The sequence below is a fragment of the Geospiza fortis genome, unplaced genomic scaffold (genome assembly GCF_000277835.1).
Source record: "Geospiza fortis unplaced genomic scaffold, GeoFor_1.0 scaffold95, whole genome shotgun sequence".
Classification (NCBI taxonomy): Eukaryota; Metazoa; Chordata; class Aves; order Passeriformes; family Thraupidae; genus Geospiza; species Geospiza fortis.
The window spans coordinates 3,046,466-3,073,624 of NW_005054333.1; the positions used below are offsets into that span (position 1 = coordinate 3,046,466).

Below are 27,159 nucleotides of genomic sequence, written 5' to 3' on the forward strand. Positions count from 1 at the left end.
GTATTTCAGTACTGCTTAAAGGACCCAGTAGGGATGGGGCACCTTTTTACAAACAATGTTCAAGGATAAGAGATGGCCTCTGCACTGAAAAGTCATTATGGAAAGGTAAATAAGACAAGAATGAGTACAACAAACACTCCAAAGGAACGGGCTGGGGCGGACAATGGAAACTGTAAGGAGTACATGTTTATACACAAGCCCAGATGTGTATCAGAAGCCCCCGCTGGCCTCCTGCCCAGCTGCTGTCTCCTGGCACTTTCCCATAGGCAGTGCAAATAGTCATAAAGATTTTGTCGTTCTTCTGGAACTTTATTTTAAAAAATATTTTGCTTATAACATGTATTGGTACATGTCTGTATAGTGTGGCAGAGATTTTCTTGAAAAGCCACAGATCCTTGGATAAATATTTTTCTTTAAATTGCATGTGGAATAGTTAGAAACATCTAAATAAACCTGAAGTACACTGACTTCTAGATGCTTTAAGCACAAGTCTTTGAACTAATTTCTGAAGCTTGCTTTCTTCTCTAATTATGCTTATTGAGGTAGAGAAGAAGTTATAATTACTTTCTAGTTTTCCATTTATGGGTAATTTTTCTTCCTGTGATTCATCTTTGATGCATGAAATTTGATTTTTAGAAAATCATCTATGTGATTCCAAGGAACCCAAAGGTATAATCCTTGTTTCTGTCGAATTCACCCTCACCAGACTTTGGATTCACATCCAAATTTAGATGCCCTGTCTAGAAGTGTATGGTTATTGAGTAGTTAATGTGCTTTGCAAAATACTACCTTGTAGGAGCTAAAATGGGGATTTATGAAAGTGTTGATTAATTTTCCTTTGAGTCAGTACCCCTGAGTGGTCTCTAGCTCTGGAGAAGGACTTTGAAAATGTGTTTAAGATATAGATAAACTTACTCAGGCAACATCCAAAGAGCAAATGAAGCTTGAAACATAGTAGATACAACAAACTACACAAATAATGCATATGTGCTAGTATAGAGAAAACCCTGGAGTATTTGTCCTAAATTCTCTAGTTTGTGCAAAATTAGTAATAAAAAGAATAATAAATTTCAGTGCATACAGAATGTAGCTTATATCCATGACTTTTCTTGGCCTTGGGCAAGAGGAGAAGGGGTACCTTCCTAGGCTGCTGAGGCACTGGGCTCGTCTGTCTGGCAGGTGAAAGGATGAGGGTCCTGTCAGGTGGTACAAACCCCCAGGAAGGCTGACCTATGAGTGGTGAAACTCAGCAGAGCTTAGAGAAGGAGAATATTGAAGTGAGAGGGAAACAAGGGAATTTACTTGAAAGAAAGGAGGAAGCTAGAGCTTGCAAGTCAAACAGAGGAACTGGACCCACAAAGAAAACTTTGGGATGAAGAGCCAAGAGTACAAAAACATGTATGAATGTCAAAGTCTGAAAAAAGAAATCTCTCAAATCATCCTTTTGAGATGTCTTTTCCTACTTGAAGTGGGGCTGGCAGGTTCTTTGCAGTGTAGTGCCTTTGTGAATCCTGCCGTGCAAAAGGGGCCCTGCCCAACAAGAGACTTTGTGTCCTTGCAAACCAGGTAGTGCCAGTCTAAACTTCTCTATCGCCTCCTGATCTGGTCCCAGGTTAATAATTGTTTCCTCCTGTTCAAGATTTTTAGAGTGGCCTTCTCTATGGCCATCTTCTTCCTCAATCATCTGTGAGAGTAAATAGTGAGCAACCTAAGTAACCAGAGCAATAAAAGTGATGTACGAGTTTGGCCATGGCTTTTGCTGCACCTCAGCAAACTCAGCCCAGAAGTACAACAAAGTGTTTACATTGCAGCAGTGGAAAAAGTGCCGAAGAGTCACTGTAATTCTAACAGTTTCCTTTTAGACAGAAGTACAGGTCAAATTTCACATTACACAAGCTCCTTATGCTCTGTGTGGTTACTGTTTTTCAAACCTGCCATGGCCGAATTCATCCCTTTAGGTTTCTGCTTTAGCATCTCCTTAAATTTTTCTGCCTGAAAATACTTTCTCCCCTTTCACCAAGGAATGGGTGTATTGGGGCTGATGGATTGTTAAAATCCTCGATCAGGAGAAGAGTACCATTGGCATGGAATAGTGAGGGAATTTGTGATTGCAGATTTACAGCGTCTGTAGCAATTGATAGTACTCAAAAGTATCTAGAAGAGATTTCTTAGAAAAATTAAAAGTTAAAACAGGAACAGGTTTTTGTTAGGAAAATATTGTTAATATAGGTAATAGGGCTTGTTTTAAAAATCTCACTGCAGTAGCAAAATTTTAGCAGGTCACCCCCAGATTTTCTCCTCTTTAGAAGGTACAGATCCCTCAAGGTACATAGATGATGACAGATAGGTTATGAAGTCCTCCTGCCACCCAGTGACAATCCTGGCCCCCTCACCCCAATGGCCCTGTGGGTGCTAGAAGTTGAAACTGTGTGTGACGTGATCCAAAAGCTGCCCCAGGATCTCAGATTGCTTGCAGGGAATTCACTTGACTCCTCTTGAGACTGATGTGTAGTTTTGATGTGCTCTTTGAGTCGTGCTACAGCTTTCTGCCTCCTCTGAGTGCTCTGCACCCAGACAAACCCTGCCCTGATGGCTCGTGTTCCTGTGTCTGGTTGGTGCTGGAGGTGGGGGATTCTCAGCTCCCACGTCTCCAGGAGACAGCTGTGCAGGGGTTGTCCAGAATTTTTAAGGGTGTAAAGGACAATTCAGAGGCTGGATTTGCAACTTCAGGTGAGATTCACTGCCTGGATGCTCTGGAGAAGAGAAGCATAAATCTGTGGGAGGAGTAGTTGGTTGCAGTCTTGCACCTCTTTTCCAGGTTGGATATTTCAGACAGGTTTTCTGTGAGTTCCAAGCTGGAGCTTCCACTTACTGTAAGCTGCACATTGATAAAACTTGTTGTTTAAACAGCCAAGGGGACTTCCTGTTCCGTGTAACGCCAGACAGTCCTTCAGCAAATACAAAATCCCTAAGACCTAATTTAGTGGGTTGTTTAATATGCAGGCTATTAGTTGATTTTAGCTTTTTAGCTTTTTCTTTTCTGCTTTTTTTTTAATCTTAAAAAAAATACTGAGATATGTATCTGGAATCTTTAGAGAGAACACAGGACAGCCTTGGAACTGTCTCTTTTTGTCACAAACACTGTCTTCTTTGGTTTCATCCTAGGATAAACTCAAATGAAAGACAGTATGCCTTTGCTCATTCATCCAAAAATCCAAGCTCTTTTAGTGGGAGCAGATGAGAGACTCCAGTATACTCCACAGAACAGTATCAAAACAGCTGCTGACATCACAACAGCTTCTTCCATTTTTTGCCAGGAATATGTGAAAAGGAAGACAGGGGAATTACTTTGATTTATGTTTAGTAAGGTTTTTTGGTTGACATGGCAGAAGTGTGGCCTGTTTCCGCCCTTGCCAGTGTAACAGGGTGTGTGTTGTGTTGCTGTGTTTTGCACTAGTGGGGATAAGCTCTCAGTTTTAGCTGCGGAGGATTCCCAAACAATAGCTATTTTGAAGACAGCTTCTCTGGATTTTTTAAGTGTCGTGTGTAACTTTTCTGAGTTAAGCATTCCCTGCAGTTATTTCTTTGGAGGCAATGTGTAAACGATCAGAATTTGCTGGAGCTAAAAGACGTATCTAGAAACAATGACACAAAACAGAACAGACCCACCATGGGGGAGTCTCAGCTCTTTAAAGAGGTGTGACCCAAGTTTTCATGCCAATTCTTTGTTTGCTTGTAAATGAACCTCTGAATAAGATTTGTCAGTGCTATATGAAAAAGATGTCAGGACGCAAAGAGCAACCATGTGTGAGTCCATTAAATGGTATTCTTTGGGAAGTGACGCCTATTGGGAGATAAAAATCAGGATTAGCCAGGTAGGTAAGTTTTGAAATTCTTTTCCTTGTCCCACCTGGTATCTTGGGAGCGCAGCCCATGTGTAATACCCAGCGGGAGCTGCTGGCTCCTGGCAGTTACAGGATTTTGCTCACAACATTGATCCATTTTCAGGTTTTAACTGGAAGCAGAGCCCATGTCAGTCCACCTGAGCACTGACATTTTCCCTTCTCCCTCACAGAATGTGAACGGTATCAAGTACCACGCCAAGAACGGCCACAGAACACAAATCCGCGTACGCAAACCATTCAAGTGTCGCTGTGGAAAGAGTTACAAGACAGCTCAGGGCCTGCGGCACCACACAATCAATTTCCATCCCCCCGTGTCTGCTGAGATCATCAGGAAGATGCAGCAATAACATGCTGGTCACAAATGTGCCAAGAAATCCTCACCAGCAGTTGCTGATTTTGAGAACAGCCACCTTTTTCAGGGGAAGCACTCAGCAACCCTTTAAAAAATTAAATGCATGCTTTAAAATTTTCTGTAATTTTGGAATGATGTATCTTTGTAGAGTTAATGATTTTGTACATTTGCACATGTTATCATCTTACCCATTTTCATTACTTTGAGATAAGGTGCTATAAAAGCTATAGGTTCTTCAGAACATTTTTCTCAAAAAAAAACCAAGAAAAATAAGAACTAGGGGGACGTTGCATATTTAGTTGTACTGACGTGTGGGACAGGAGCGCGAGGAGGAGAGCTTGGCACTGACATCCTTTCAAGATTGTAACGTGATGAAGACTTTCGATGCATCTGTCAATGTGTGTGCAAAACCAAAACAGTACAGCCCTCATCAAACTATAGTTAACATGCCTTACATAACGGAGTTATCAGTGGAGTAGCAAGTCTTTTAGGTAATGGAAATATAAATAAGAAAGAATGTTTAACATAATATGCTAAAAATATTTTCATACTTAAATAACATACATAAAAAGGTGTGCTTGCTGTATTTTATATTATCTTGCAAATCTTTTCTTTTCCTCCCTCTTGAAATGCTGAAAACCTTGCCATTCAAACTAGTAAACAATCACTTTAGTGTTAGCAATTACATTTTTTTCTCTGTACAAGATGTCATATTATGTTCATGCCCATCAAACTTCTGAGGACCAATATCCCAGTCCAACTAAATATTTACCCCTGAACTATCTGTTAGAAAGACACTTGGAAATACTTAAGTGCAAATTTATGTGTGTGTGAGAAACAATTGTCTTCATCTCAGATGAAGTTTTGAAGCACTGTGTAGTTCTCTATTGCCAACAGATTTAATGTTTTATGTGTTGCCAATTCTTGCAACTACTGTACGAGCATGTGCTGCGGTTGCAAATAAAAATGAGAAATTCAGCGCATGGTTTAAGGAGGTCCATTAGTTGTGCTAAGGGAGTTCTAATGCCTCTCCCTCACGTTCATTGTGTTTTCAGATTTTCTTTGTGCATTTTTTTGCTTCTCATTCTAGGTCACCGCATTCCATTTGGAAGTCTCTGTTTAGCTTTACAATTAATTTTGCTGAAATATGACATTTGAGCCTTATTGAAGATTAAGTGCTTCTTGCAGCAGGTGGTCAGAGACTGACTTAAAAGCCAACATGAGAGCGCTTTGTGTCTGGACCATACCTGAACATTTGTTGCTTGCCATCCTGCCTTGAGCATTCTTCTCACAAGTGCTATTTCTGGAGTTCAGCTGGCCAGGAGCAGAGGTGGGCGCCTTCCACCAGCCCTAGCCTGAACACTCCTTTGCCTGGCAAGGGTGCAGGAGGAACTCCCAGTTTTAACAGTCATCGCCTTGGCTTGGTTCCTGTTCTTTTAAGTGCAAAAGAAAGCTCACATAAAGGAGGAATGAGCTTTCCCTATTTTTTTCCCAAAGCTTTAAAGGAAAACTTTGTAAGGATGACAATTACCTTTTCTCCAGCAGAGTAAAAGTCTCATTAAAACACGTAAGAACCATCCTAATGAGTAAGTGTTTAGAACAGCCAAAGTGAAGTGAAACATCCCTCTCTCGGATGCCAGAGAGGCGACCATGACAGCCGGGTTTAAAGGATGATCCAGACATGAGAGTTACTGGTACACACAAGGCCCCAGGTGGCCACTTCCCACCTTCTGCAGCTTTGGCAACAGATCTGGCCAGCAAACACGTTTTGGCTCTGCTCCTAGTGCAAGAACTACAGGCTGGGCGAGTTCGTTCAACAGCTAAACAGTTGTAAAACGTCATTGTTGCATGTAAATTCCTTTCAACTATAAAACTGAAATTCCAGTTTCTATTTACCTATTCATTGTGACAGTATTATTAAACAGGTAAAGATGGGACTATTTTGTTATACTGTGTATAGTGAATGTATTGTACTGTGTCTGTGAAAAGTGTGCTTTAAATTATATTTTCATATGTTTTGTTGGGGACAAAGTACTTTAAGTTTGAAAGTGACAGAGGTTTGTTTTAGAACTGAAGGCAACTTAAAGAATTCCTGTCAGGAAAGCTGCTTATAAATGTAAATCAAATCACATTTAAAATAAACTGCCTCTGACCTAAAAAGACTGCTCTTTTCTCATTCCTAACCTAGAGTTAAGTTCTTGGGCTGTGTATAGTCTTTTATTTGTTTATTTTACTTTGGTATCCTCAAACTCTTGGAGCCTGTTCTGTTTTCATCTGCTGTTGAGTTACAGTAAGAAAAAAATCCATGCTTTACCTCAGGCCAGCTCTTGCTATGAAGCTCCCAGTTACAAAAATCTTTAGACTGCAAATGGCACACAAGCATTGATGAGTTGCTGCTGCCCAGGACACTGCAATTCATCCACATCATGCAGTTTTTAGTTAACTCCTGCATTAACTGGATATTTTAAGTGTTCAGGAGGGAACTGCAGTCAACAGAGGCTACTCTAAGCCTAAATACCAGAGTCTCTCTCTCAAAGAAAGAACACAAACAGATGTGAGGAGCGACCCTTTGCCACACAATGCTGAGTCATCATTTACTCCTTAGTGAAGTCTATACTCTGTTTAATTTCAAAATGAGCAGCAGGGAAAATAGACCACTGACTCCATGAATAATTCTGCTTTTAATGTAACAAGACTGCTGTACAGCAAGTGGGAAGCAAATTTACTTAATACAGTTAAAGTAAATATAAAATGTTTAGATATACATACGTGGTTTTACTTATTGGAAAGAAATACATAAAGTTAAAACGCAAAACGTTTTAAAAGCCAGAAGGAACACAATCCACTGTTGTGAAAATAGGACAATATTTTCTACTGAATAAAACTGCAACATAATGGCAATGACTTTTTTAAACAATTACTTGTAGGCATTTAAGCACAGCAGTCTCTTTCAACTCAAAACCACTGCCTTAAAGTATAACATACCTCATTTAATGTTATTCCTTAAGGCAAACATTCTGCGTGTGAAACTGAAGTATTTACCATTCCTCTTGTTGCAAGCCTGGAATCTCACAGTACATGCATCTACATCTCAGAAATGTACTAGAAAACTATATTTTCATAGGATAAGTAATGCAACTTTCCAATTTCAGTGTTACTCAGAGAAAAACTACGTGGATTTGCTAGAAGAGACACCTGCGTATTATGTTTTTAATTGTGCCTCAGTTATCAAGGTTAAGAGAAACCACAGATGGTTTTGGTGATCTTTTAAAAATGTAGCTGAAGAACACCATGAAGCCGGTCTCATTTTTTCTGAGGCTCAGTCATTCCTGTGTCCTTAGGCATTCCACTAAGTAGGGGAAGAAATTCCACTAAGTAGGGGAATAAATAGCTACATACACAACAAAGTGGGGGGTTGTGGGTTTCCTTAGTACTGTGTTAGGCAGAGAGAGAAGATAACCCCATAGCAGCTTACAGCCATGGCTCCCATTAGAGTACATGAGCTTCTAATTAGAATTTTGCACTGTTACAGAAAGCTGCACTGCTTTTGCTTTGGAGATGGACTACTCAAAGTGGTGGGGTTTTAAGCTACACTGCAAAACAAAGTATTTAATCAAAATTTAATACGTTCTGATCAAAGTGCGTCTGGACGTGCCTCTCGAAGCCTTGCTGGTCGTAGTCAGGCGGGAACTGCTCGCTGCACATGGGACAAACCTTCCAGTGGCTCTCAACATGCTCCTCAAACTTGCTCTGGTCGTAGTTTGGGGGAAACATCACATCACAGAGAGGGCATTTCTTCTGCACATCAAAACTTCAGGAGGAAGTAGAGAGGAAGAAAAAAGGGAACAGATTATTTATTCTGTTAATGCAAACTAAAAGCAGGATCCTGCTGCCAGCGACATTCAGAACTTTACTACCAACTTCAATTTGAGTGGACTTTGTATCCAAGTATCATCCAGTTCATTTAAATGTTTTTCCAAAAGCACTCAATACAGTCAGAGTAGTTTCACATGCAAATTCCAAAATAACCTGGCATTTTAAAAGCAACATAATTTTGACCTTACTCCAGCTACCACTGAATACAAATCTATTGAATGCCTTAATGGTCAAAGTTTCATGGGAAACCACTCTCTCTGCTCATAAATGCTTGCTCTTAGCAAACGTAACACTTTATAAAAGCTCTAAACTTAGGTTCACAATTAGGTTGGCAAGAGAGGGGAAAAAACAAGTTATTCATTCATTTACTAAAAAATTTGTCAAAATTCCATCAAAGGTATAGCATGAACAGCCTGCCCTGTCTCACGGCATATTCTGTGCCAGTTAGTTGTAAACCAAACATTCACTGAAAATGCTCTGTAGCTTTTCACCTGCACCCCCACCCTTGCGTAGTTCTACAGAAACCTCTCCATGCCCTTGAAGACCAATACAAGATAACATCTACCTGGAATCAAAGCAGAAGCCTGTGCCCCGCTCACGCAAGAGTAGACTTGGAGGATCAGGAGCAGAAGGTACAGTGTTGTCATCATCCTATTGAAAAGAGAAAGTATTTTAAAGACTAACCCCTACAAAAACAAGGGTTTTTTTCCCTCAATATGCATTTTTGTTATCAAACACAAACCCAGATGGAATTTACCTTCACTCTGTAATTTCTGCAGCCTAAGTTTTACTTTTGTACATCTTGGCTCTATTCTGCAACTCAATAATAGAGCACAAAATCGAGTAATTTCAAGGTGGAAATACAGGTACACTGCAAGATTTTTGGAACTCTTAACTCCTACCTCATCTTCCTTTTTTATCTCAAAGATGCATTAAAAGCAAGGGCTAGGAATTATTTAGCTGATCTACAAAAAATTATGTGTGAAGGAGCACATAGGCTGTGTTTTTTACAGATAACTCATATGCAAACATAGTTTTAGGCTAGCGTACTTTCCCCTTATGAAGGGTTAATGGAACATGGAAGGATGGGAAAATTTCCTCAATATTTTTCTGACAACACCTGTTTGGTTTCAACCATTTAACATTTCCATTAAGCAGGCAGTGGGGCCTGCTATGACAAGATGCTGGCAACAAACAGAATCTTGCAGTCTGTTTGCTTTGCACCTGCAGTGAAAAGGGCATATGAGTTTTCAAACTCATCAGTTGTTCCTTTTGTCATGAAGGAGACAGGATAGATGTATTAAGAAAGAAAAACTATTTTGTTTTAAGTACTCTCATGCTACAATGCTACAGCTTGTACAAAAACACAACAAATTTGCTGAATACCAGACTGAAGCACACCAGGACTTAACCAAGAAAATTAATGTGCATCTTCCATCAGTAAAACACACAGGTCAATTTAACACTTAAGTCTTAGTTAATTTCTTCAGTATAACCCCTTTCCCCCTCCTCCCCCCTTTTTTTTTAAAGGCACTTGGCTTACAGCTGGTCACTTGGTAAGATAAAATTATTTACTGCTTTTGCCCTCTCTTTCAGCTTCTGGCAAGTGTGGTACCCTACCACATACAAATGTAACACTCCTCCTTGTTCCTTTTTGAGAAACATCTGGAAAAAAAGGATGATGCTTTCCTCTGTAGAGTCACACCTGCACTGTCCTACACAGCTGCCCTGCAAGAACTCTCTTCAACACAAGGCAAGTGCATGTAAAAGCTTTTGGAATGTCCTAGGGCTACAGCTTTCTTGTGGCCCAGTTCCCTTAATTGAGAAATTCATACTGTGTGTTCCTCACAGCAGCTTCTGACCCAGGCCCTGTACAAGAATGTCAATACTAAGTATGTACTGATACTACCCTGTTACGATACAGAACGTCTGTCTCTTCAGTGTACTTTTGCTCTTGGCAACCTGACAGGGATCAGTTCTTAACCTTTTGGGATGCCTAACCCACACAAGAAGAATGCAAATGTCTCTGTGTTAAGCTGACCTCACAGAGATGTTACAGAGATTACTGTGTAACCACGGCATGGCCAAACAGGAACCATGAGAACTTTATCTTAGTCTGAGAGGACTTCCCAGCTATTCTGATTACAAGTTACAGTAAACACTATACAGTCACCAAAAACTAAAAATTCTCACGCAGCGCCCTGGGGTAACTTGGGATTTCTGGAAAACAGAGAAGGTGCCATTGTATTGGGCTCCAGCAGCTGTCTACTTCTGTCATTTCTTATGGACAAAACTCCTAAGTGTTCCATGTAAAATGGAGCACTTTATGGGGGGAGGAAAATCATCATGGTTCACATGGGTCTCATCTTGGTTCACAGCCACTTAGTGCCCAGTATCATCCAGCAACCCATTCTTTATTCTTATAAATAAGGTTACACGTGCTTTTCAACCTGGCATTTAAACACCCATCACTCTCCCCCAAGAAAAAGAACCACCCCTGACAGCTCAGAAGACAAAATGATGTGGTTTTTGAAGCTGCTTTACAGAGAGTATGACAACAATTGCTGGAACACCAGGCCTCAGTGCCTCCTGCCTATGCTGTATGTTAAGCAAAGGCACCAGCTTACTTCAATAGCATGAGGTTGAGTCACCCAAGTGGTTTTGATGAAAGCCCACACTCCATACTTTGAGAAAGAAACAGTTTAATCTGCCCTTTATGTAGATCCAAAGCCTCCTTTCTTGCAGTCCAGACTGATGACCAGGGACAGGGACATGGCTGCACACTCTGAATCCAAGAGCTCTATAGTGCCCTGCAGTGATGTAACACTGTGAGTACACAGTCTCAGGTCCTTAGGAAAAGACTGGTACCATGGACCCACAGGCTGGCATTGTGATCCTGTAGCAGAACAAGTGCCAGGCCTCCTGAACTCAGAAGTCTGAATAATTAGGTGAATGAATTATAAAGGATGTCTTTTAACATCATGACTTAACTATTATCACTGGACTGTACCTCTGGCTCTTTAAAAAACTGCCACAACGAATTCCACAGATTAAGTGAATCATGAAGATAAATACAGTATTACACACTAAAGCTTGGTAAAAAAAAGGGGATTTGCCACTAGGGGAAGAAGGGAAAGCCAGACATGAAACTGTCAGAAGTAAGTGCAACTCGATTAGTTTTACTGAAACCAAAAAACTCTGCCTCAAGTACTGCTTTCATAGTTACAACTGTAAACAGTTCCAGGATTGTCCAACAGAGATTAGAAAGCTGTGTGACACAGTACAAAACCCCATCCCCAAGCACTACAGATCAGTCTGACATGCAGAAGTAAGGAACCAATGCCCATCCTCAGCCTTAAAAAAACATGAACAGACACAGAGCTGACATGCAGGGCAGGTACACCTGGAAAAAGAGTACATACACTTTATTCTGTGATTCAGCTCTGCTGTGGGAGTAAGATCAAACTCACTCCTCTAGGCCTCTCAACCTTTCTGCAAGCAGTCTGCTCTCCCAAAAGACACCTGGATACCAACTGTTCTTTTCATGTCCTCCCTGTGCAAAAGATAGTAACTGGCTGCCAGGGTCAGATCAGGGTAATAATGCATTGTGGGGGTTTTTGCTAGAAGAAAGGCCATTTTGGAGTTACCTGAAAAAATATCCTGACCTGGTGCTCAGTTGCCAAGAGTTACATTCTCCATCCCCTACAAATTTACCATGACTAAAACACTGTTTAATAGTCTCAGGATAGTTATTCTGGGCTTGCTGCCAACTGTAATTAGGATTACATTTCTAAAACTCATATTTTAGTATTTTTTATATAGATATGTATGTATGTTTTGTTTATGGATCTCTCCCTTACTACTAGGAATTCTTTGCTCCCAAGAATTCCATTTTGGTCAATTACAGGATCATGAGTAAATGGAAAGCTACTGTTGAGTAGATGACATTCAGAACCTGTGGCAAGTCAGCCACTCCAAACAAAATCACCACTGTACACATGCCCAGCTGGCACTATTAACCCAGACCAGTTTATCCCTGTCAGAAATCAGTTTAATTGGCCCATGAGTTCCAAAAGTCAAAGCTACAAGAATCCTGCAAACTCTTCCCAGTTATACAAAACTGAAGGGTTTTTATGACAACCAAAGAAGTGGAAGTGCCCATTTCTAAGGAACCAAGTTTTGTGAGAAACCAAATTGCAACACAACAGCACAAAAATTCTGAGGCATTGGAATATCTTGTGTTATATTAGTTTAAGAAGTTAAGGGTGTTGTAGTCACTTCCACCTCTTCATGGCTGTTTTGGTAGTGGTTCACCTATGAAGATGAACGTGTCTACTTCATTTATCTACTTCAGACCTTTTAGCCATGAAGAGGTGGAAGTAACTACAACACCCTTAATTTCTTAAACTAATGTAATGTGTAGTAATAGGAATGAGGACAGGAGGACAGCAGAACTCCATACAACGGTAGCATTTTAAACAAAGCAGCAAGCCTACCAGTCCTTTTCTTCTGGGAGGGAATCCCACTCCAGCAGAAGGCTCTACATCCTGCTGGTTGAAAAACTGCAGAGAACTACACCTTAAATATCTTATTTTAAAAAACACCCCAAGAAATGGTTATCTCCTCATATTTATCAATTTATGTTTGCTGTTTCTTCTGCACAAATGACAGACTCTTCTTTATAATGAATCACCTACATATGTGGAAGTTTTTCCTGGTTATTTATTTACATCCTGCCTCAGAACTGTTTTATCTTTGGCATATTACTAAGTCTCCTTAGAAAGAGTCCTGCAGCTTCTCATTTCCATATAAATTTCTACACTATACATACAGTGTATTTGGGTGAGGAACAAGCAACTGACTTTCAACTGCAAATAAAAATAAAGATACAAGTTATATGATTTAAAGGCACCTTTTCTCAAGCTGAACTTTATTTAAGCCTGTTATATTCCGCCTCATTACAAAAATCCAAGCTGTGTCTGCAAACGAGCACAAGATTCTAGCACTGTTTCTCTTGGGTTTGCAAGAGGGCAAAGCACATAGATCAGACAAAACACCCTGCTAATTAAACTGCAGCAGATGACTAAAGAAGATAAGCGCTTGTCAGATGTAATAGCTACGTCAAGAATGATCAGATTAAATATGCAAAATGTGAAGTAAAGGTGGGGACAGCATTAAGCTCACATTCGAGATCTTGAACAGGCTGCAAAAGCTCTGACAGTTTCTCTAATTATTCACAGTAATGGACATTGGGAGCAAAAGGTAGGAGGGAGAAATACATTTTTCTCCATTATAGGTGCTGAGCACCAGGGCTAAAATCATGCCTGTCTGAACACTGATCAGTTTCTGCAAAGGTTAATAGCAATTAAATGTGGCAAACTAGACTAAATGAGAAACAGGTCATGATACCACTGTACTTGCAAAGAGCACAATACTTTGCAGAAAGGTATTTCTTGTTTAATATTTCTGAAGGTGCAAGAGTACTTGGAATAAGAAAGAGTAATAGGTCTGTTCCTGTTCAAATGAAGACATACAGTCCAATTTATTACAGAAGCCAATGTTTTGTACTAGAATGTGCAAGTTAGCTGTACTATAAAGAAAAGCTAACCAGAAACTTAAAACATCCAAAGCCCTAAAAGAAAAAAAATCAGTGCAAATGCATCTCTTTCAGTTCAATCAGCTTTAGGCAACAGTCAATTAAGCTCTTTCTAATACATGTCCAATACCAAAAAGCATTCAAAATGGAAATTAATAAATGCAGACTTGCAGAAGACAGAACAAAAGATTAACAGATTAGAATAAGGTATCTATTAGGATACCAATTTACAGTTGGCATTTAACTGAAAATACTGGCGTCTGACTCCTTTACATTTTTATTTGTTCTGTCCCACTTTAGTTCCTATATTCCTATAATAAAATGAGGGAGATGTGGCTACATTTTGAGTTCTCATTCTACCACATGGGAGACAGGAATCATGAGTAGAGATTACCTGACTTTTTTTACTTTAGTACTTAAAAAAAATTAAGAAGCTACTGTCCTAACACCAAAACAAGCTGTCAGTAACTCAAGAGATTAGGAGAACAAGTATATTGCCCATCAGTGGAGTTTTCCCTTTCACAGCAAGCAAAAGTATTTTTCAGGGAAAAGAAAAACCAATTCCAAATTTACATAACAATAAATCAGGTTTATCAGATATGGAAAACCCATGTGAAGCTCTAGGTAGCTCATCAGTAACTATATCAAGGAAGAGAAATAAGAAAAAAAGGTAACTTGCATTGCTATCCTCAGGATCTTCTAAACCATCAGGCCGACTGAGATTGCGTGAAGGCTGGCTACACACTACATCATCTAGCTCCCAAAAGGAACTTCTAACAGGTGGTCTTTGGATCTCATCAGGATTAAAAGCGCCATCTGCTCCATCTGAAGAAAAATTAATTAGGACATCTTTGTTCAGTAGACTGTATTTTGAGATTACAGACATGCTACCTTACCTTTAAAAATCGAGAGTTAAACGCATTTTTTGTTTAGATAATATAAAACAATAGGAGAGAATCAGCTTCTTGCAGAGGTGTTTAAAACTATGTTTACTTTATTGTTTCCCATCATAAAATAAAGGCCCTATACTGATGTTCATCAGTCAGAAAAGGCTCTGTAAACCAATCTGACGACTGCTGGTACTTAACCTGCATTCAATGAGGCATTGCTTTTGAAACAGCAAGGGAGAAATTATATTGGGGGGTGTGAAATTCATTTACCTCTTCTTTCCTGAATTGCATAAGGGTTTCCATATTGCAATACTGGTAGTCTACTTGGCACTGCAGGAACTGGTCCATTTTCCTCTGAATACGGGTTGCGAAAATGTAATGTCTGCTGTGAGGTCTGTCCTTCCATCATCCTTCCAGCTTGATCTCCTGGTGTCCTGCCAAGCTCCTAAATAATGCAAAGTTCAAAATGAAGTTAACCTATGGAGTCCTAGCAAAATTTGAAATGTTTATGAAATATGTTTTTAGAAGAAAAAATCTGCTAATCTTCCTACTGTCTTTTCATTTTGACCTTATGCCAAGTATACCATAAATACCAAAATAGTCAATGAAGAAAAGACAAAGATATTTTAAAGAGATATTATTTTTTCTTGGTTTGTTGTCAGTTTGTTCTAATTACATGAACAGAACTGCCATGTTTTTCAAGTGTCTGTATCCTTTTTAGGATGAAGAAAAAATAGCTAAATCAGTAAAAATCAGTAGATTAACAATAATAACGAAAGATAATATGCAGTGAGAAAAGTTTTTAAAAGTTAAAATTAAAACAAAAACAATTCTTTTTTTCATATCATATCATACAATTCAAAAATGTAGCATTTTAGTATGTGGAGCACATCTATGTACATACTTGACATAATTCCATATGAATTAATGACAGGCAGACATTTAGTGAACTAATAAGTACATTGCACTGGATCCCTTCTGATATTTAACAGCAATATTTGAATCAGATCATTCTTTCAGAAATGATCAAACAGAACTCTTCAAAAAATCAATATACTTAAAATTCTGGCTTCCTGCACATAAACCACACATATGATAGTAATAACAAACTATAAAGGGCTTTTATAACTTAGAAACCATTAAAACTCTAAGCCAGTATAGATCTTTAAAGACACTAATTAAAGTGACTTCAGTATGGTCAATGCATCAGCTGTAATTTATCCCAATAAAAATCTTTCTCATCCTTCCATTCAACAAAGTGGGTTAAGGGAGAGACCAAAATGCCATGAATATCAAAAGGAATATGCCATTTAAATTCAGAACCGAGCAAAAAATTCTGAGATATAAATATGAAAACAGTAATTTTAAAAAAGGAACTGTTAAGGCAGACATGCTTTCCAGTAATGTTCTTTCTGATAAGTATTTTCTTCTGGGTTCTCTGAGTTCATGTTTAATATTTGCTGACATGATGCTAATAAAACCCTCAAAGACTGAAGTGTGTCTTTTCCCTGAAAGACTTTAAATTGAAACTTAAAACCAACTCTGTAAGAATTAAAAGTCTGTTTAAAAAAGGGACAATTTAATATTTTTTTCTTGCAAACAGGTGAATTTCAGATCAACCTCTTGCACATAAAAACGCAAAGATCAAGTACCAGTAACTACTCTGAAAAACAAAACACTTCTCAAATGCAAAAAGACCTCATTTAATGGATGGCATCCATCCTCTAGTTACAATATAAAACTATGCCAGAGTTACTTTAGATTTATAAACTAAAAGGAACATATGATTAAAACAGGTAAGATTAAAAAGCTAGGATTGCACATTTTGGTGAGTGTGTAAAATCTAACTAATTAATCTTTACTCAATACAAAGCAGGAACAATCAATTAGCAATGAAATCAAGATTTTCCTTTATGAAACCAATTTCTTCTGCAATACAGAAGCAGTTTTAAATGAGAGGTAGTAGCATTAGTAGTTTAATTTTAGCATTACATACAATGGAAACAGAATGTAGATCAACATAACTGTAAAAAGATGGTGCAAAAAAACCTTAGCCAGAAGTTGGATAGCTAGGGTAGAGACTGATTAAAAAAAAACCAAAAAAACAAAGGCTATCTAAGTATGTAAATAAAAAAAGAAACAAGTCATTTCATAGGTTTGAAGAGACAGAAAATGACCATTTTTAGAAAGCTATGCTTGGTTTATAAACAAACACTGATAATGAGTACAAACTGAAATGCTGTTTACTACTACCCCATGCTTAACCTTTTAATCATGGGTCTAGTCTAGAAAGGCACTTTAATTCTTCTTTGTAATGTAAATATCTACAAATTTGGTAGACAAAGTTCCAAGCTTTTATAAGTGTCATACATTATTATTTTTATCACAGTTGTTGTTCTTATGTGTGGTCTTTACAATTACTCCCTCCACCTAAACTAGCCTCACCAAAACTCAAACTTAAATTTCATTTCTTTTGAACTAGAAAAATATGAGAGATCTATTAAAAATTATATCCTTGGCTTAAAAAGAAGATAAATACCAACTACTTGACAATCTAGAATTCTACAAAAAAATTAACTAGCTTAATCTGAACGTTTGCATTTTTTTCAGTTTATCAGTATTAAAATGACTGGTTTTACTAAGTATTTCTTCATATTGGAATTGTAAAGTAATCAAATAAAGTTTCAAAGAAAAACCCAAACTTTGCACAATACCATACAATACTATCTGAATGTAATAAATACATATTATTATTTCACTTTTCAGTAAAATTTGGCTTTGATTAATTGCCATATAATAGCTCAGATGTACTTCTACATTACATTAGTATTTTAGAATGTGTGACAATACCTTCTCACTGGTAAAGAGTTCCAACTGTGATGCCAGTTCCTTTATTCGTCTCTCTTTTTCTGCCAGCTGAATCTGTATGAAAAGAAGATTAAGATTCTTGTATTAGTGAATGGAAACTATTTCCCTGCATGTTACATCGTGAAAACAAAGCTCCCTGATTAAGTTAATCTTTCAGATGAAAATAGTTTTGTCTACTAGATTTACATGTAACACATAGTGAGTGTTACTATAAATCCCACCCAACAATTCTCATAAAGTTTTATCTGCTGGATAACAGCAGTTAATCAGGAGCCTTTTCTTGCCAGTTTTCACTAAACAGTTGTGGAATAAGAAAATTCTGTGTTAAAAACAAGGAGTTACATCAGTGCCACCAATGGCAGGAGGGGCACTGCTGCCCAGACACAGCTGAAGGTTTGCAAGCCTCATTATTTCTGAAGAAGTATCTTGGCATTTCGTATGTCCCACCACAGAACTTGGAGAGACCCAAAAGCTACTCCTGCCTTAGAGACACTAAATTTGTTTCATGAACATCTATGTTGTGTCTCTATTGGGTACTCTGGGAGGAGGTGCAACTGACACATTACACAACTCTTCCTGGCTTCAAAATAATTATTTAAATAATCTCTCACTATAAAGAACTATTTTATTTGTATTCTGGTTCCTTTAGAGACTGCCTCTTCCCCTGTTTTTCTAATACCGAAGCTCAGTGCTTATCAATTTTTTTCAATTCTGAAATTTCTTCTAGTTTAGGTCAATGCAGCAAAATCTCCTGACTGGGAAGAAAAGCTCACTATTTCTCTACCACCTACACCCTCCTGAATTACAGCAATTTTTTAATTGCAGTCAAAATGCTTTCAATTGTGGAACCAATTATTTATTACACCTGCTGTTGAGAAGTTAAACTTACTTCACATTAAATTATGCATGGCAACTGATCACTGCTAATTAGTAAAATAAACTGGAAAGAGTAATACATTTTATAAAATTGAAATTAAGAGCTTTGGAAAATGTCAGAAAAATATAGCCTATGGGGTACTGAAAGAAACTGCAGAATAATTCAGCATTTTATTAAGAAAAAGTGCTGTAATTCCTAATAAAAAGGGGTTCCTAGTAGAACCAATATTGTCACAGTTCAGTTTAATCATTTTTCATCACAATGGGCAAAAACAGGCAACAGAGTCAACTGGATTATCACCATTAGACTGAGAACCAGCAGAAAAGCTGGTCTCATGAACATCTGTTGCTCTTATCTCATCCCTATTGACCTAAAAACAAAATTCAGCATAAGCATTACTATCACATAACCTCAAAGATTAAGGCCCCTTGTAAGCTAAAGCTGCCCATTATGCTTGACTTTCTGGTCAATGTGTTACATCACTATACCAAGACTATAGCTGAGGTTCTCCACAATAAATTCTTGCATGATTTTAAAAACAATGGATCACTCCTCCCTCTCTCCACTGACTTCAGATAAAATGAATTAGACATTACTACACTGGTAATCCAATACAGAATATGAAGATTTTAGACAAACACACCAATCAATCTTCCTGTTAGTATTACAGTAAGCAGCAGGAAATTAGAAATCCCTTGCACTTTTTTCCCCTGTAATACAAGACTACATCATTTAGGGGTTTGTCTAAATCCACAGTATTAAAAGACTGACGGCCAGGTTATGATAGTAGGTCTCAGCAGACCTCTTTTACTTTAAAAGAAACATTACAAGACCGTATTGTTTCTTCAAGAGCAGAATTTGTATTTACAGCAAAAATGTATTTAGTGTGCTTTCCCTATTAAAGTTCTTCATTACTTGAACTATCAGAAATAAGCAGCCATGTTAAGAAGAAGTAACCATTCATTCTCATAAACAAAACCTGTAACTTACCTTATACTGATCCTCCATTGCTGCCAGCTGTAATTTTATACCCTCGTTGATTTTCACTTGTTCTTTCCACTTCAGCTCCAGTTTAGCTAATTCATCAGCATAAACACTGCATTTCATCTTCTCATCCTAAAGTAGTTCATACCATGGCATGAAATATTTACAGTCTTAAGAGATTCTCCCTTCCACCCCCAAAAATGTCACTCCATGCTTTTAAAATTATACCATTTACAAATGGCTTCTACAAGCCTGACTCAAGACTCTGAAATGGTCAGGACCACAGAACACTGCATAAATTATGTTCAATAGGCATTTCTTTCCCTTAGTTTTCAACAAGCTGATATTCCCCTTTAGTTTCACTCAAGTTTCTTTGTACCCTAATATTACTAACCCTGATTATTCATTCAAGTACCTCACTTCAATATAAAACCTTTCCCAAGTGACTTTTACAACCTAAGTATCTTTCATCCAGAAGGTCACAGGCAAAGCTTTTTTCAAAAATCACTATGGAATAAACATCCAGCAGAAGCCAATGCAGGGTCTCCATGGACAGGGTCATGAACAAAATTACAGGACAGTTCTTACATCCTGGAAAACTTACTAAAATAGAATAGTATCATTGTGATAAAACAAAGACACAAAATGAAGACAGACATGACAACACTCAGAAACAATTTCTTGAACTGTTCTGAACTTTTCACCAGTGCCACTGATGCAATATGCCATCATCATACACACATCCAAACTGGCTAAATGAAAATCAAGTGCCAACTTTGGTTGAGACAACTAAATAAATGCCTTTATGTATGACTGAGCCCAAGGTAGTTGGCAAAACCCACTCGGGTGTGAAAACACTGTAAAAGCCATGACAGGCAACAGGGAAAAGTTACTTTGCTTTGGACAGTGTATCAGATCAACACTGCCACACTTGTTCCAAACATCAGCTGGTTTACAGCAGCCTGCTGAATTTGATTTATAAGAGCAATTACACTTAATGTAAGAACAGAAAGTATTTAAAACCTTAAGCATGTGGACATTTGTTTTACAGTATCTTGGTTTTCCTTGTCTGGACCCTCTAAAACCATACATCATCAAGAGCTGACTGAACAAAAATGTGTTTTCAAATGTTAAGATTTCTACCATAATCACGGTGTATCACACAAACAAGGAAGACAACTCAGCTGGATAGGCTTTGTGGTTTTAAGGCCTAGCACCTACAGCTACTTCTTGTTCAGCTTTCCAAAGCAGCTGTTTACTTACTGCCAACATTTGCTTGCATTTCTTATACTTCTCTGTTTTCTCAGCAATCTCTTTATTCATCTCACGCACTTGCTCCTTTACCACGGATTCCGAAACTATGTCAGGTGAAATGGGGCTAACTGTGAACATTGAAGAAAAAAACAAGAACATGGATTTTTTTCTTCCATAAAGTTTGTGTAAGAGAGATGACAGCCCAGATTTGAGGGTGCATCAAAACCAGAGTGCTCCATGTTATCCAAAACAGAGAAAATCAGCATTATGTGCTATGTACGATCAGCAACCGTACTGGCACGTCTGTGTTCAGTTCTCTCACACCAAGAGAAGATCAACATAAATGCACACATATGTAGTACTTTCCCAAGAAAGAAAACAAAACAAACACCAAAATATGTATGCTATCATTCTAAATACTCTATTCTTACATAAAAATATGGAAGCATCTCAGCAAACTACTTCATCACACACTATCACTGAGCTTGTTGGGATTGTTTGTTTTAAAAAACACTTGAACTTACTTTAGACATGAGGAAACTAAACTAATAGAAATTACAACCTTTGGTCTTTACAGACAGCAAGAATCTGTCAGTTATAAAATAACACAGAAAAAGCTAATCAGCATTTTTTGGCATTTATCAATTTAAACTGAATGATAAAATCACAGAATGGTTTGGGCTGGAAGGGACCTTAAAGATCCTCTATTTCCAATCCCCTTGCCATGGGCAGGGACACCCTCCACTACACCACGCTGCTCAGAACCCCATCCAACCTGGCCTTAAACACTCCAGGGGATGGGGCATTCATAACAGGGAAGCCTGTTCCAATGCCTCACCATACTCATAATGAAAGATTTCTTCAGTTTAAACCTATTACATATTGAAGTTTTAGAATATTATTTTTGCAATAGCTTAATAGTTCATAATAATTATAAACATTTTCTTATAAACCACTACACCCATAATTCATGAAAATAGGCAGTAGACTTGACCTTGCCATCACATAATCAGAACTTTTCAGCAGATTGATTAACAGCAGAATGTTATAGTGGATAGTCATAATAACATGACTGAAAAATTACTCTGGTATTATATTCATATTGAAAATTTTAGTAAGATAGTAAGATTTTTTTTTTTAATAAACTGTTTCTTAGCTTGGCAAAACCATCGCTGTTAGCCACAAAGCAGAAATGCAGGAGTTCAGTTCTACTGACATAAAAAACCAGCAACTAAACTGATATATGAGCTTATTTATGATTGTTACCACTTGATAAAAGACAAAATATTCAGCTCAATCTTCACATCTCTAATTAATGTTTTAATTAAACAGAACAAGTCCACCTACTTTATACTACAAATACTATTAATGACTGCTTCACATAGACAACACTTTCAGGCTTATAAAGGCAGACAAAATTTAAGCTGTTGATACCTGGAGATGCAGACAACTTTTTGTCTGTAAGGATGGCAGTAGCTGTCTCAATGTTAGATGCATCTGTCAGTTTCTGTTGATGCCCTGCAGTTTTCTTTGTGAAAAGAAATTTTGTTTTGGTACTTGATGAAATGAAAGCCAAAGCACAAAGCAAAGTATCTTGCAAAATGTATCGCTGCTCCAAAATTAGACAGAACCGTTCATTTAAACAGTGGGTAATAATAAATATACAAAAACATTTAATTCTACTAAAACTGAAGTTGCTTTAGACTATGATTTTTATCATCTTACTTGATGAAGGTCTTTTTCCCTAGAAAGAGTAATTTCTAAGCAAATTATTAGAAAAATCCCATTTTCTAGAGAATCAGTTACACTTTAATTCATTAACTTAAATCTAATAGTCCATTAGAAAAATTGAGTCTGTATCAGAAATGTCTGCTGGACTTCTGGAGTGAAAGCAATAAAATCTGGTGTTTGCTGTAAGATGTAAAACATTGCCAAAGATAAGGAAGATTTTTAAGGAAAAGCCATAGATGTTCTGATATGACACCTCATTCACCACAGACCTTCTGGATGAGAAGATGAGTTTTTTATGCAATGTTCTGTGGATAAGAGAAATACTTAAGTCTGGTTTTCTTAAGAATTCATATTTGTGCATCTTGCCACTGTGCATAGGCCTTTTCCCTGTTTGAGCTCCTCTCAACTCTAATTTTTACAAAATGCTGAAGAACTCTGCCCTCAAATCCGAAATTGGCTGACAGGTTCAGTTACTAGGTGGCCTAAGACTTATATCATCATTCAAAAAAATAATTTATTTATGAAACATATCTTGGAAGAGTGCTAAGATTACAAAATACATATAGAATACAATTCCATACTGTGCTGTGGAGACTTCTTCCCCAACTGGCTTTTAAACCCTACTTCAAGTTCTCCATTTCCCCACTTTTGGGCTTGGAGTTTTTTGTTGGGCTTTTTTTGTGGTGGTACTGGACAGAGGTAGTAATTATGGATTTTCCCAGCTTCAGTTCTTCCTTGAACAATGTAATGCTTATAGGTTCATCCAAACTCTACTAGGCTTCTACATCAGCTACTATAAATTCTATGCTTGGTTTGGACAACTACCCAAAGAGAATCATAGAAGTATTTTCACAAGCAGGTTTGAGAAAGGAAATGGTAAAGAATCATTGCTTACCATAATTTTAATCCTTTTTTAAAGCATTATTTTTCACAGGAGGATATTAAATTGTTTCTGTAATGTTACCAAAAAAACAAGTGCAATTTATCCCATTCTACTTACTGCCTGTTCTGTAAACTTGTTTACTTGTTTTTGAAGTTTTTGACATTCTTTGAATTTCTCTTTGTAATGGTCAGCAGCCATCTGTAGACGAAGCTTCAGATCTTCAACTTCTCTGCGCAGTTCCTGTTCCACTGCATTTGAAGCTTCCTTAAAAAAAAACCCAGAAACTGTTGTCCCTTTTGTTCAAATACCACTATTTCCTAAAAAGTCTTTTTTCAATTAAAAAAGCATAATGCTCCGTGTAAGTACTGAAGCTCTTGTCTTCTTTGTGGGAAATAAAGGAATAGCACAAGCAGTAGAGCACAGAGAGAAGCAGAATATGAGCTGAACTTCATTCCAAGCAGGACACACTGAGGGACATAAACAGGCACTGGTATAATATGAGAGGCAGGTAAAGAAGATTCTTATTTTATGGGTTCATTAATGTATATCTAAAGTCTGAATGTATAGGAAAAGTCTGAACACCTTCCAGGGGGTGTTCCAGCTATCCTACAGACAAGTATAGCCACACAGCCAAAGTGCACAGTCCACAACTATTGCCTCGCACTCACTAGGTTTCACCTGGGAGTGGTTCCATTGAGCCACTACACTGATACATGAGCTACACAAACCACATCCAGCAACCAGACACAGGCCATGCTTGGATACTTTCTGCTAACTTGAGGCATTCAGATGACTTGCTACTTCTTTCATTATACATTTCAAAGCACATTTCAAAACACAACTGAAACTCTTAGGGAAAAAAATATGTAATTCTTTGACATTTTAAATATAACAGCTCTTTTAAGTGTTGTAACATTATAGTACTATTTTAATTGTGTTCAGCTCAATATATTTTCTTCTAACAGTTACACCATTACAGTAATCCTAATAGCAAATAAATGCAATACAGTTGCAGTCACTGAAGACCCTTAATAAAGCTAACTTTAATCAAAACGATGAAACATACATTAGCTCACTATACTTTTATCCAAGACTAAGGTCAAGACAGTTTCCATTACATTAATATCTTTTATACTTATAAGTACTTAAAGCAAATTAACTTTGATTACAAATATTGGAAGGACTTATAAGAATTCAGACAGAATCTATCGATTACAAAAAAACATTTTAAAACAACCCAAGTTTCTACCAATATTTTTTTTTCTTATTTGAATGAATATAATGCTACTGTGGTTCATTTAACAGAATTAAGACAGGGAGAGGATTCAAAATAACATAGATACTGCATTTTCTGTGAAAATAATGTGGAGAGAAGTAGATGTCAGTAAGAGCAAAAATCTCCTTTCTGACCAAACTTCCAAATCAGCTAACATGCACTTGATTTAAGGTAGTATACTGAATGCTGAAAGAAAATTTGATAATTATTTGCACTAATCAGCCAGAAACCTATTTTATTCCCAGTAAACATTTTATAAATACAGATAGACTTCCATACTAAAAATTTACCTGCTCATTTTTCAAAGTTGTGATTTTTATGAGTTCAGCTAAAGCTTCAGCAAGCTGCTTTTTGAATTTTTCATTTTCCAGCCGTGCACTGTGAAGATCTGCCATTGTCTTGTCCCGTACATTCACTGCATCACTCAGCTCTTTTGACATGAGAACAGCTTCTTGTTTGCTAGCCTGAATCTGATCTTCAGCTTTCCGAAGCTGCTCTTTCAAAATACTTGCCTCGTCCTAGGAAAGAGAAAAGATGGAAGAGAATTCATAATTTCTTAATTCAAAGCTTAAATAAAGGTTGGTACAGGGATTAGAAACATCTGAAAGAAAAAGCAATGCTTTCCTGGTGGCTTTAGGAAAACTACTAAATCAAGAAGTCAGTACACAAGTACTACTTTCCCCACTTGTCTTCTCTGCCAGCAGTGATGTGCAAATTTATTTCACTGTGAAATAAAGGCAAACTTTATTTTGTAGTGAAATAGTTTCACTATTAAATAGAAGTTTCAATTCTGGATTTTTGTTGGAATTTCAGCTTTAAATGTATGACCAAAAAAAGCCTGTTTTCCGTATCTCTGCTCTTATCACTGTAGGACTCCAGCATCAAAAGCAAAGTTCATCCCACAGAAACACACTGAAATGTAAACCACTGTAAAGCAGCTTTGGGATGTTTTCCTCACAGCTCTGTTTCCCAAGATCTTGCACAACAAGCTTTCCAGAGGGAAGAGAGAACAAATAGTAATGAAGAGCAAGCTGCAGCATGTAGCAGTAAGCACACAGGGCAACCCAAGAGCCAACTGACCAAGCTAAACCACCAGCCTCTCACTCCTCCAAGAAGGCCAGGATTACAAAATATAATTTTAATTTTTTTTTTCTTTAAAAAGAAGCTACTATATAAAGTAGTCACTGCCTCTAGGCTCCCTGATGGCATAATCATTCTTGACTCCAGACATAAATTCAGCTATCTCTAGTCCATTATTTGTTAATTTTTTTTAATATCATATAAGTCCAGAGGAATACTAATACATTTTGTAACCATTTATGAAGATGGACAGACAAGTAAATGCCCTGGAGTCCTGTCTCCTAGCTATTTTTACAGCAGACGATACATTGGTAACATATTTCAGTAAATATCTGCAGTTTCACCATTTGAGATAAAAATATTAATGATCCCACCAGAAACACCAAAAGCAATTTAAGCTTAATAAATGACATAAATGTTTGGTCACTTTAGTACTGACACTCCCTTCAAAATAAAACACAGTAGTAATTTAACACATTCAGAAACAAAAAAGCAAGAAAGAGACTAAAATAAGATGAAACTTTATGCTAGACAGGATGCCCTTTTTAAACTCTATGTCCATTCTCAACAGCACTACTTTTCCACTTCAATATTATATTCATAACTCATATTACTTTAAAACAATTTCTAGTCTTTTGAGATCCAAGTGGCTTTGCTGTGAAAAGATTGGCGAGATACACCAGAAAGATGCCTGCATAATCTGACTTTTCCATGCTGGCTTCAAAGGCTATGTCTAACTGACTCTCTAATTTGGATCAAGAGCACATTTGTAAAGCAAAACTCCCAGTAAATTTCATTATTGCCTATCACACTGTAGATCAGAGAACAATCTCAGGGCGCAGAAACTGCATTCCTTTTGGATGAAATGGAGGATGATGTACATCAGGAAAAAGCACCTAATGGTTATTCTATTGTGGGTTTAGCCTGGCTGGATGCCAGGTGCCCCCCAGAGCCACTCCACAATTCCTCTCCTCAGTTGGATAAGGGGGAGAATATAACAAAAGGCTTGTGGGTTGTGATGAGGACACAGAGAGATCACTTAGCAATTACTGTCATGGGCAAAACTAGACTCAACTTGGGGAGGAAATTAATCTAATTTATTACCAGTCAAATCAGAATAGGGTAATGAGAAATAAAACCAAATCTTAACACACCCAGACCCCAACTCCTCTTTTCAAGTTTAACTTCACTCCCAAATTCTCTATCTCCTCTCTTCCAGCAGCACAGCCAGGATGCAGAAGGGAAGCTGCAGTGAATTCATCACACGTTGTCTTTGCTGCTCCTTCCTCCTCAGGGGGAGGACACCTCACTCTCTTCCTCTGCTCCAGTGTAGGGTCCCTCCCATGGGACCCTCCTCTACAAACTCCTCCAACACATATCCTTCCCACAGGCTGCAGTTCTGCATGAACTGTCCCAGTGTAGGATCCCATCCATGGGGTGCAGTCCTCCAGGAACAGACAGCTCCAGCACAGGTCCCCTGTGGGGTCACAGGTCCTGCCAGCAAATCTGCTTCAGTGCAGAGTCACAGCTTTCTTCAGGCACATCCACCTTCTCCAGCATGGGGTCCTCCACAGGATGCAGGAGGCA

The 27,159-nt window shown here is 37.8% G+C and overlaps 2 protein-coding genes across 5 annotated transcripts in view; one reads left to right on the forward strand and one right to left on the reverse strand.

Moving 5' to 3' along the window:
• Positions 1 to 6,417, forward strand: part of JAZF1 (JAZF zinc finger 1) — an 84,840-nt gene extending 78,423 nt beyond the window's left edge. The window contains exon 4 of the mRNA XM_031057670.1: positions 4,076 to 6,417. Within this exon, the coding sequence (XP_030913530.1) occupies positions 4,076 to 4,252 (177 nt within the window). The 3' untranslated portion in view covers positions 4,253 to 6,417. The remainder of the gene's footprint in view (positions 1 to 4,075) is intronic.
• Positions 6,418 to 6,919: 502 nt separating this feature from the next.
• Positions 6,920 to 27,159, reverse strand: part of TAX1BP1 (Tax1 binding protein 1) — a 52,701-nt gene continuing 32,461 nt past the window's right edge. For 2 of the 4 annotated variants that reach the window (XM_031057653.1, XM_031057652.1), the window contains 10 exons: positions 24,783 to 25,010; positions 23,334 to 23,480; positions 22,037 to 22,130; positions 20,612 to 20,730; positions 19,355 to 19,480; positions 17,470 to 17,541; positions 14,890 to 15,064; positions 14,409 to 14,554; positions 8,699 to 8,784; positions 6,920 to 8,068 (listed from right to left, as the gene is read on the reverse strand). In XM_031057653.1, the coding sequence (XP_030913513.1) occupies positions 7,867 to 8,068; positions 8,699 to 8,784; positions 14,409 to 14,554; positions 14,890 to 15,064; positions 17,470 to 17,541; positions 19,355 to 19,480; positions 20,612 to 20,730; positions 22,037 to 22,130; positions 23,334 to 23,480; positions 24,783 to 25,010 (1,395 nt within the window). In that variant the 3' untranslated portion in view covers positions 6,920 to 7,866. The remainder of the gene's footprint in view (positions 8,069 to 8,698; positions 8,785 to 14,408; positions 14,555 to 14,889; positions 15,065 to 17,469; positions 17,542 to 19,354; positions 19,481 to 20,611; positions 20,731 to 22,036; positions 22,131 to 23,333; positions 23,481 to 24,782; positions 25,011 to 27,159) is intronic. The other 2 variants (XM_031057655.1, XM_031057654.1) reach the window with 1 other exon arrangement.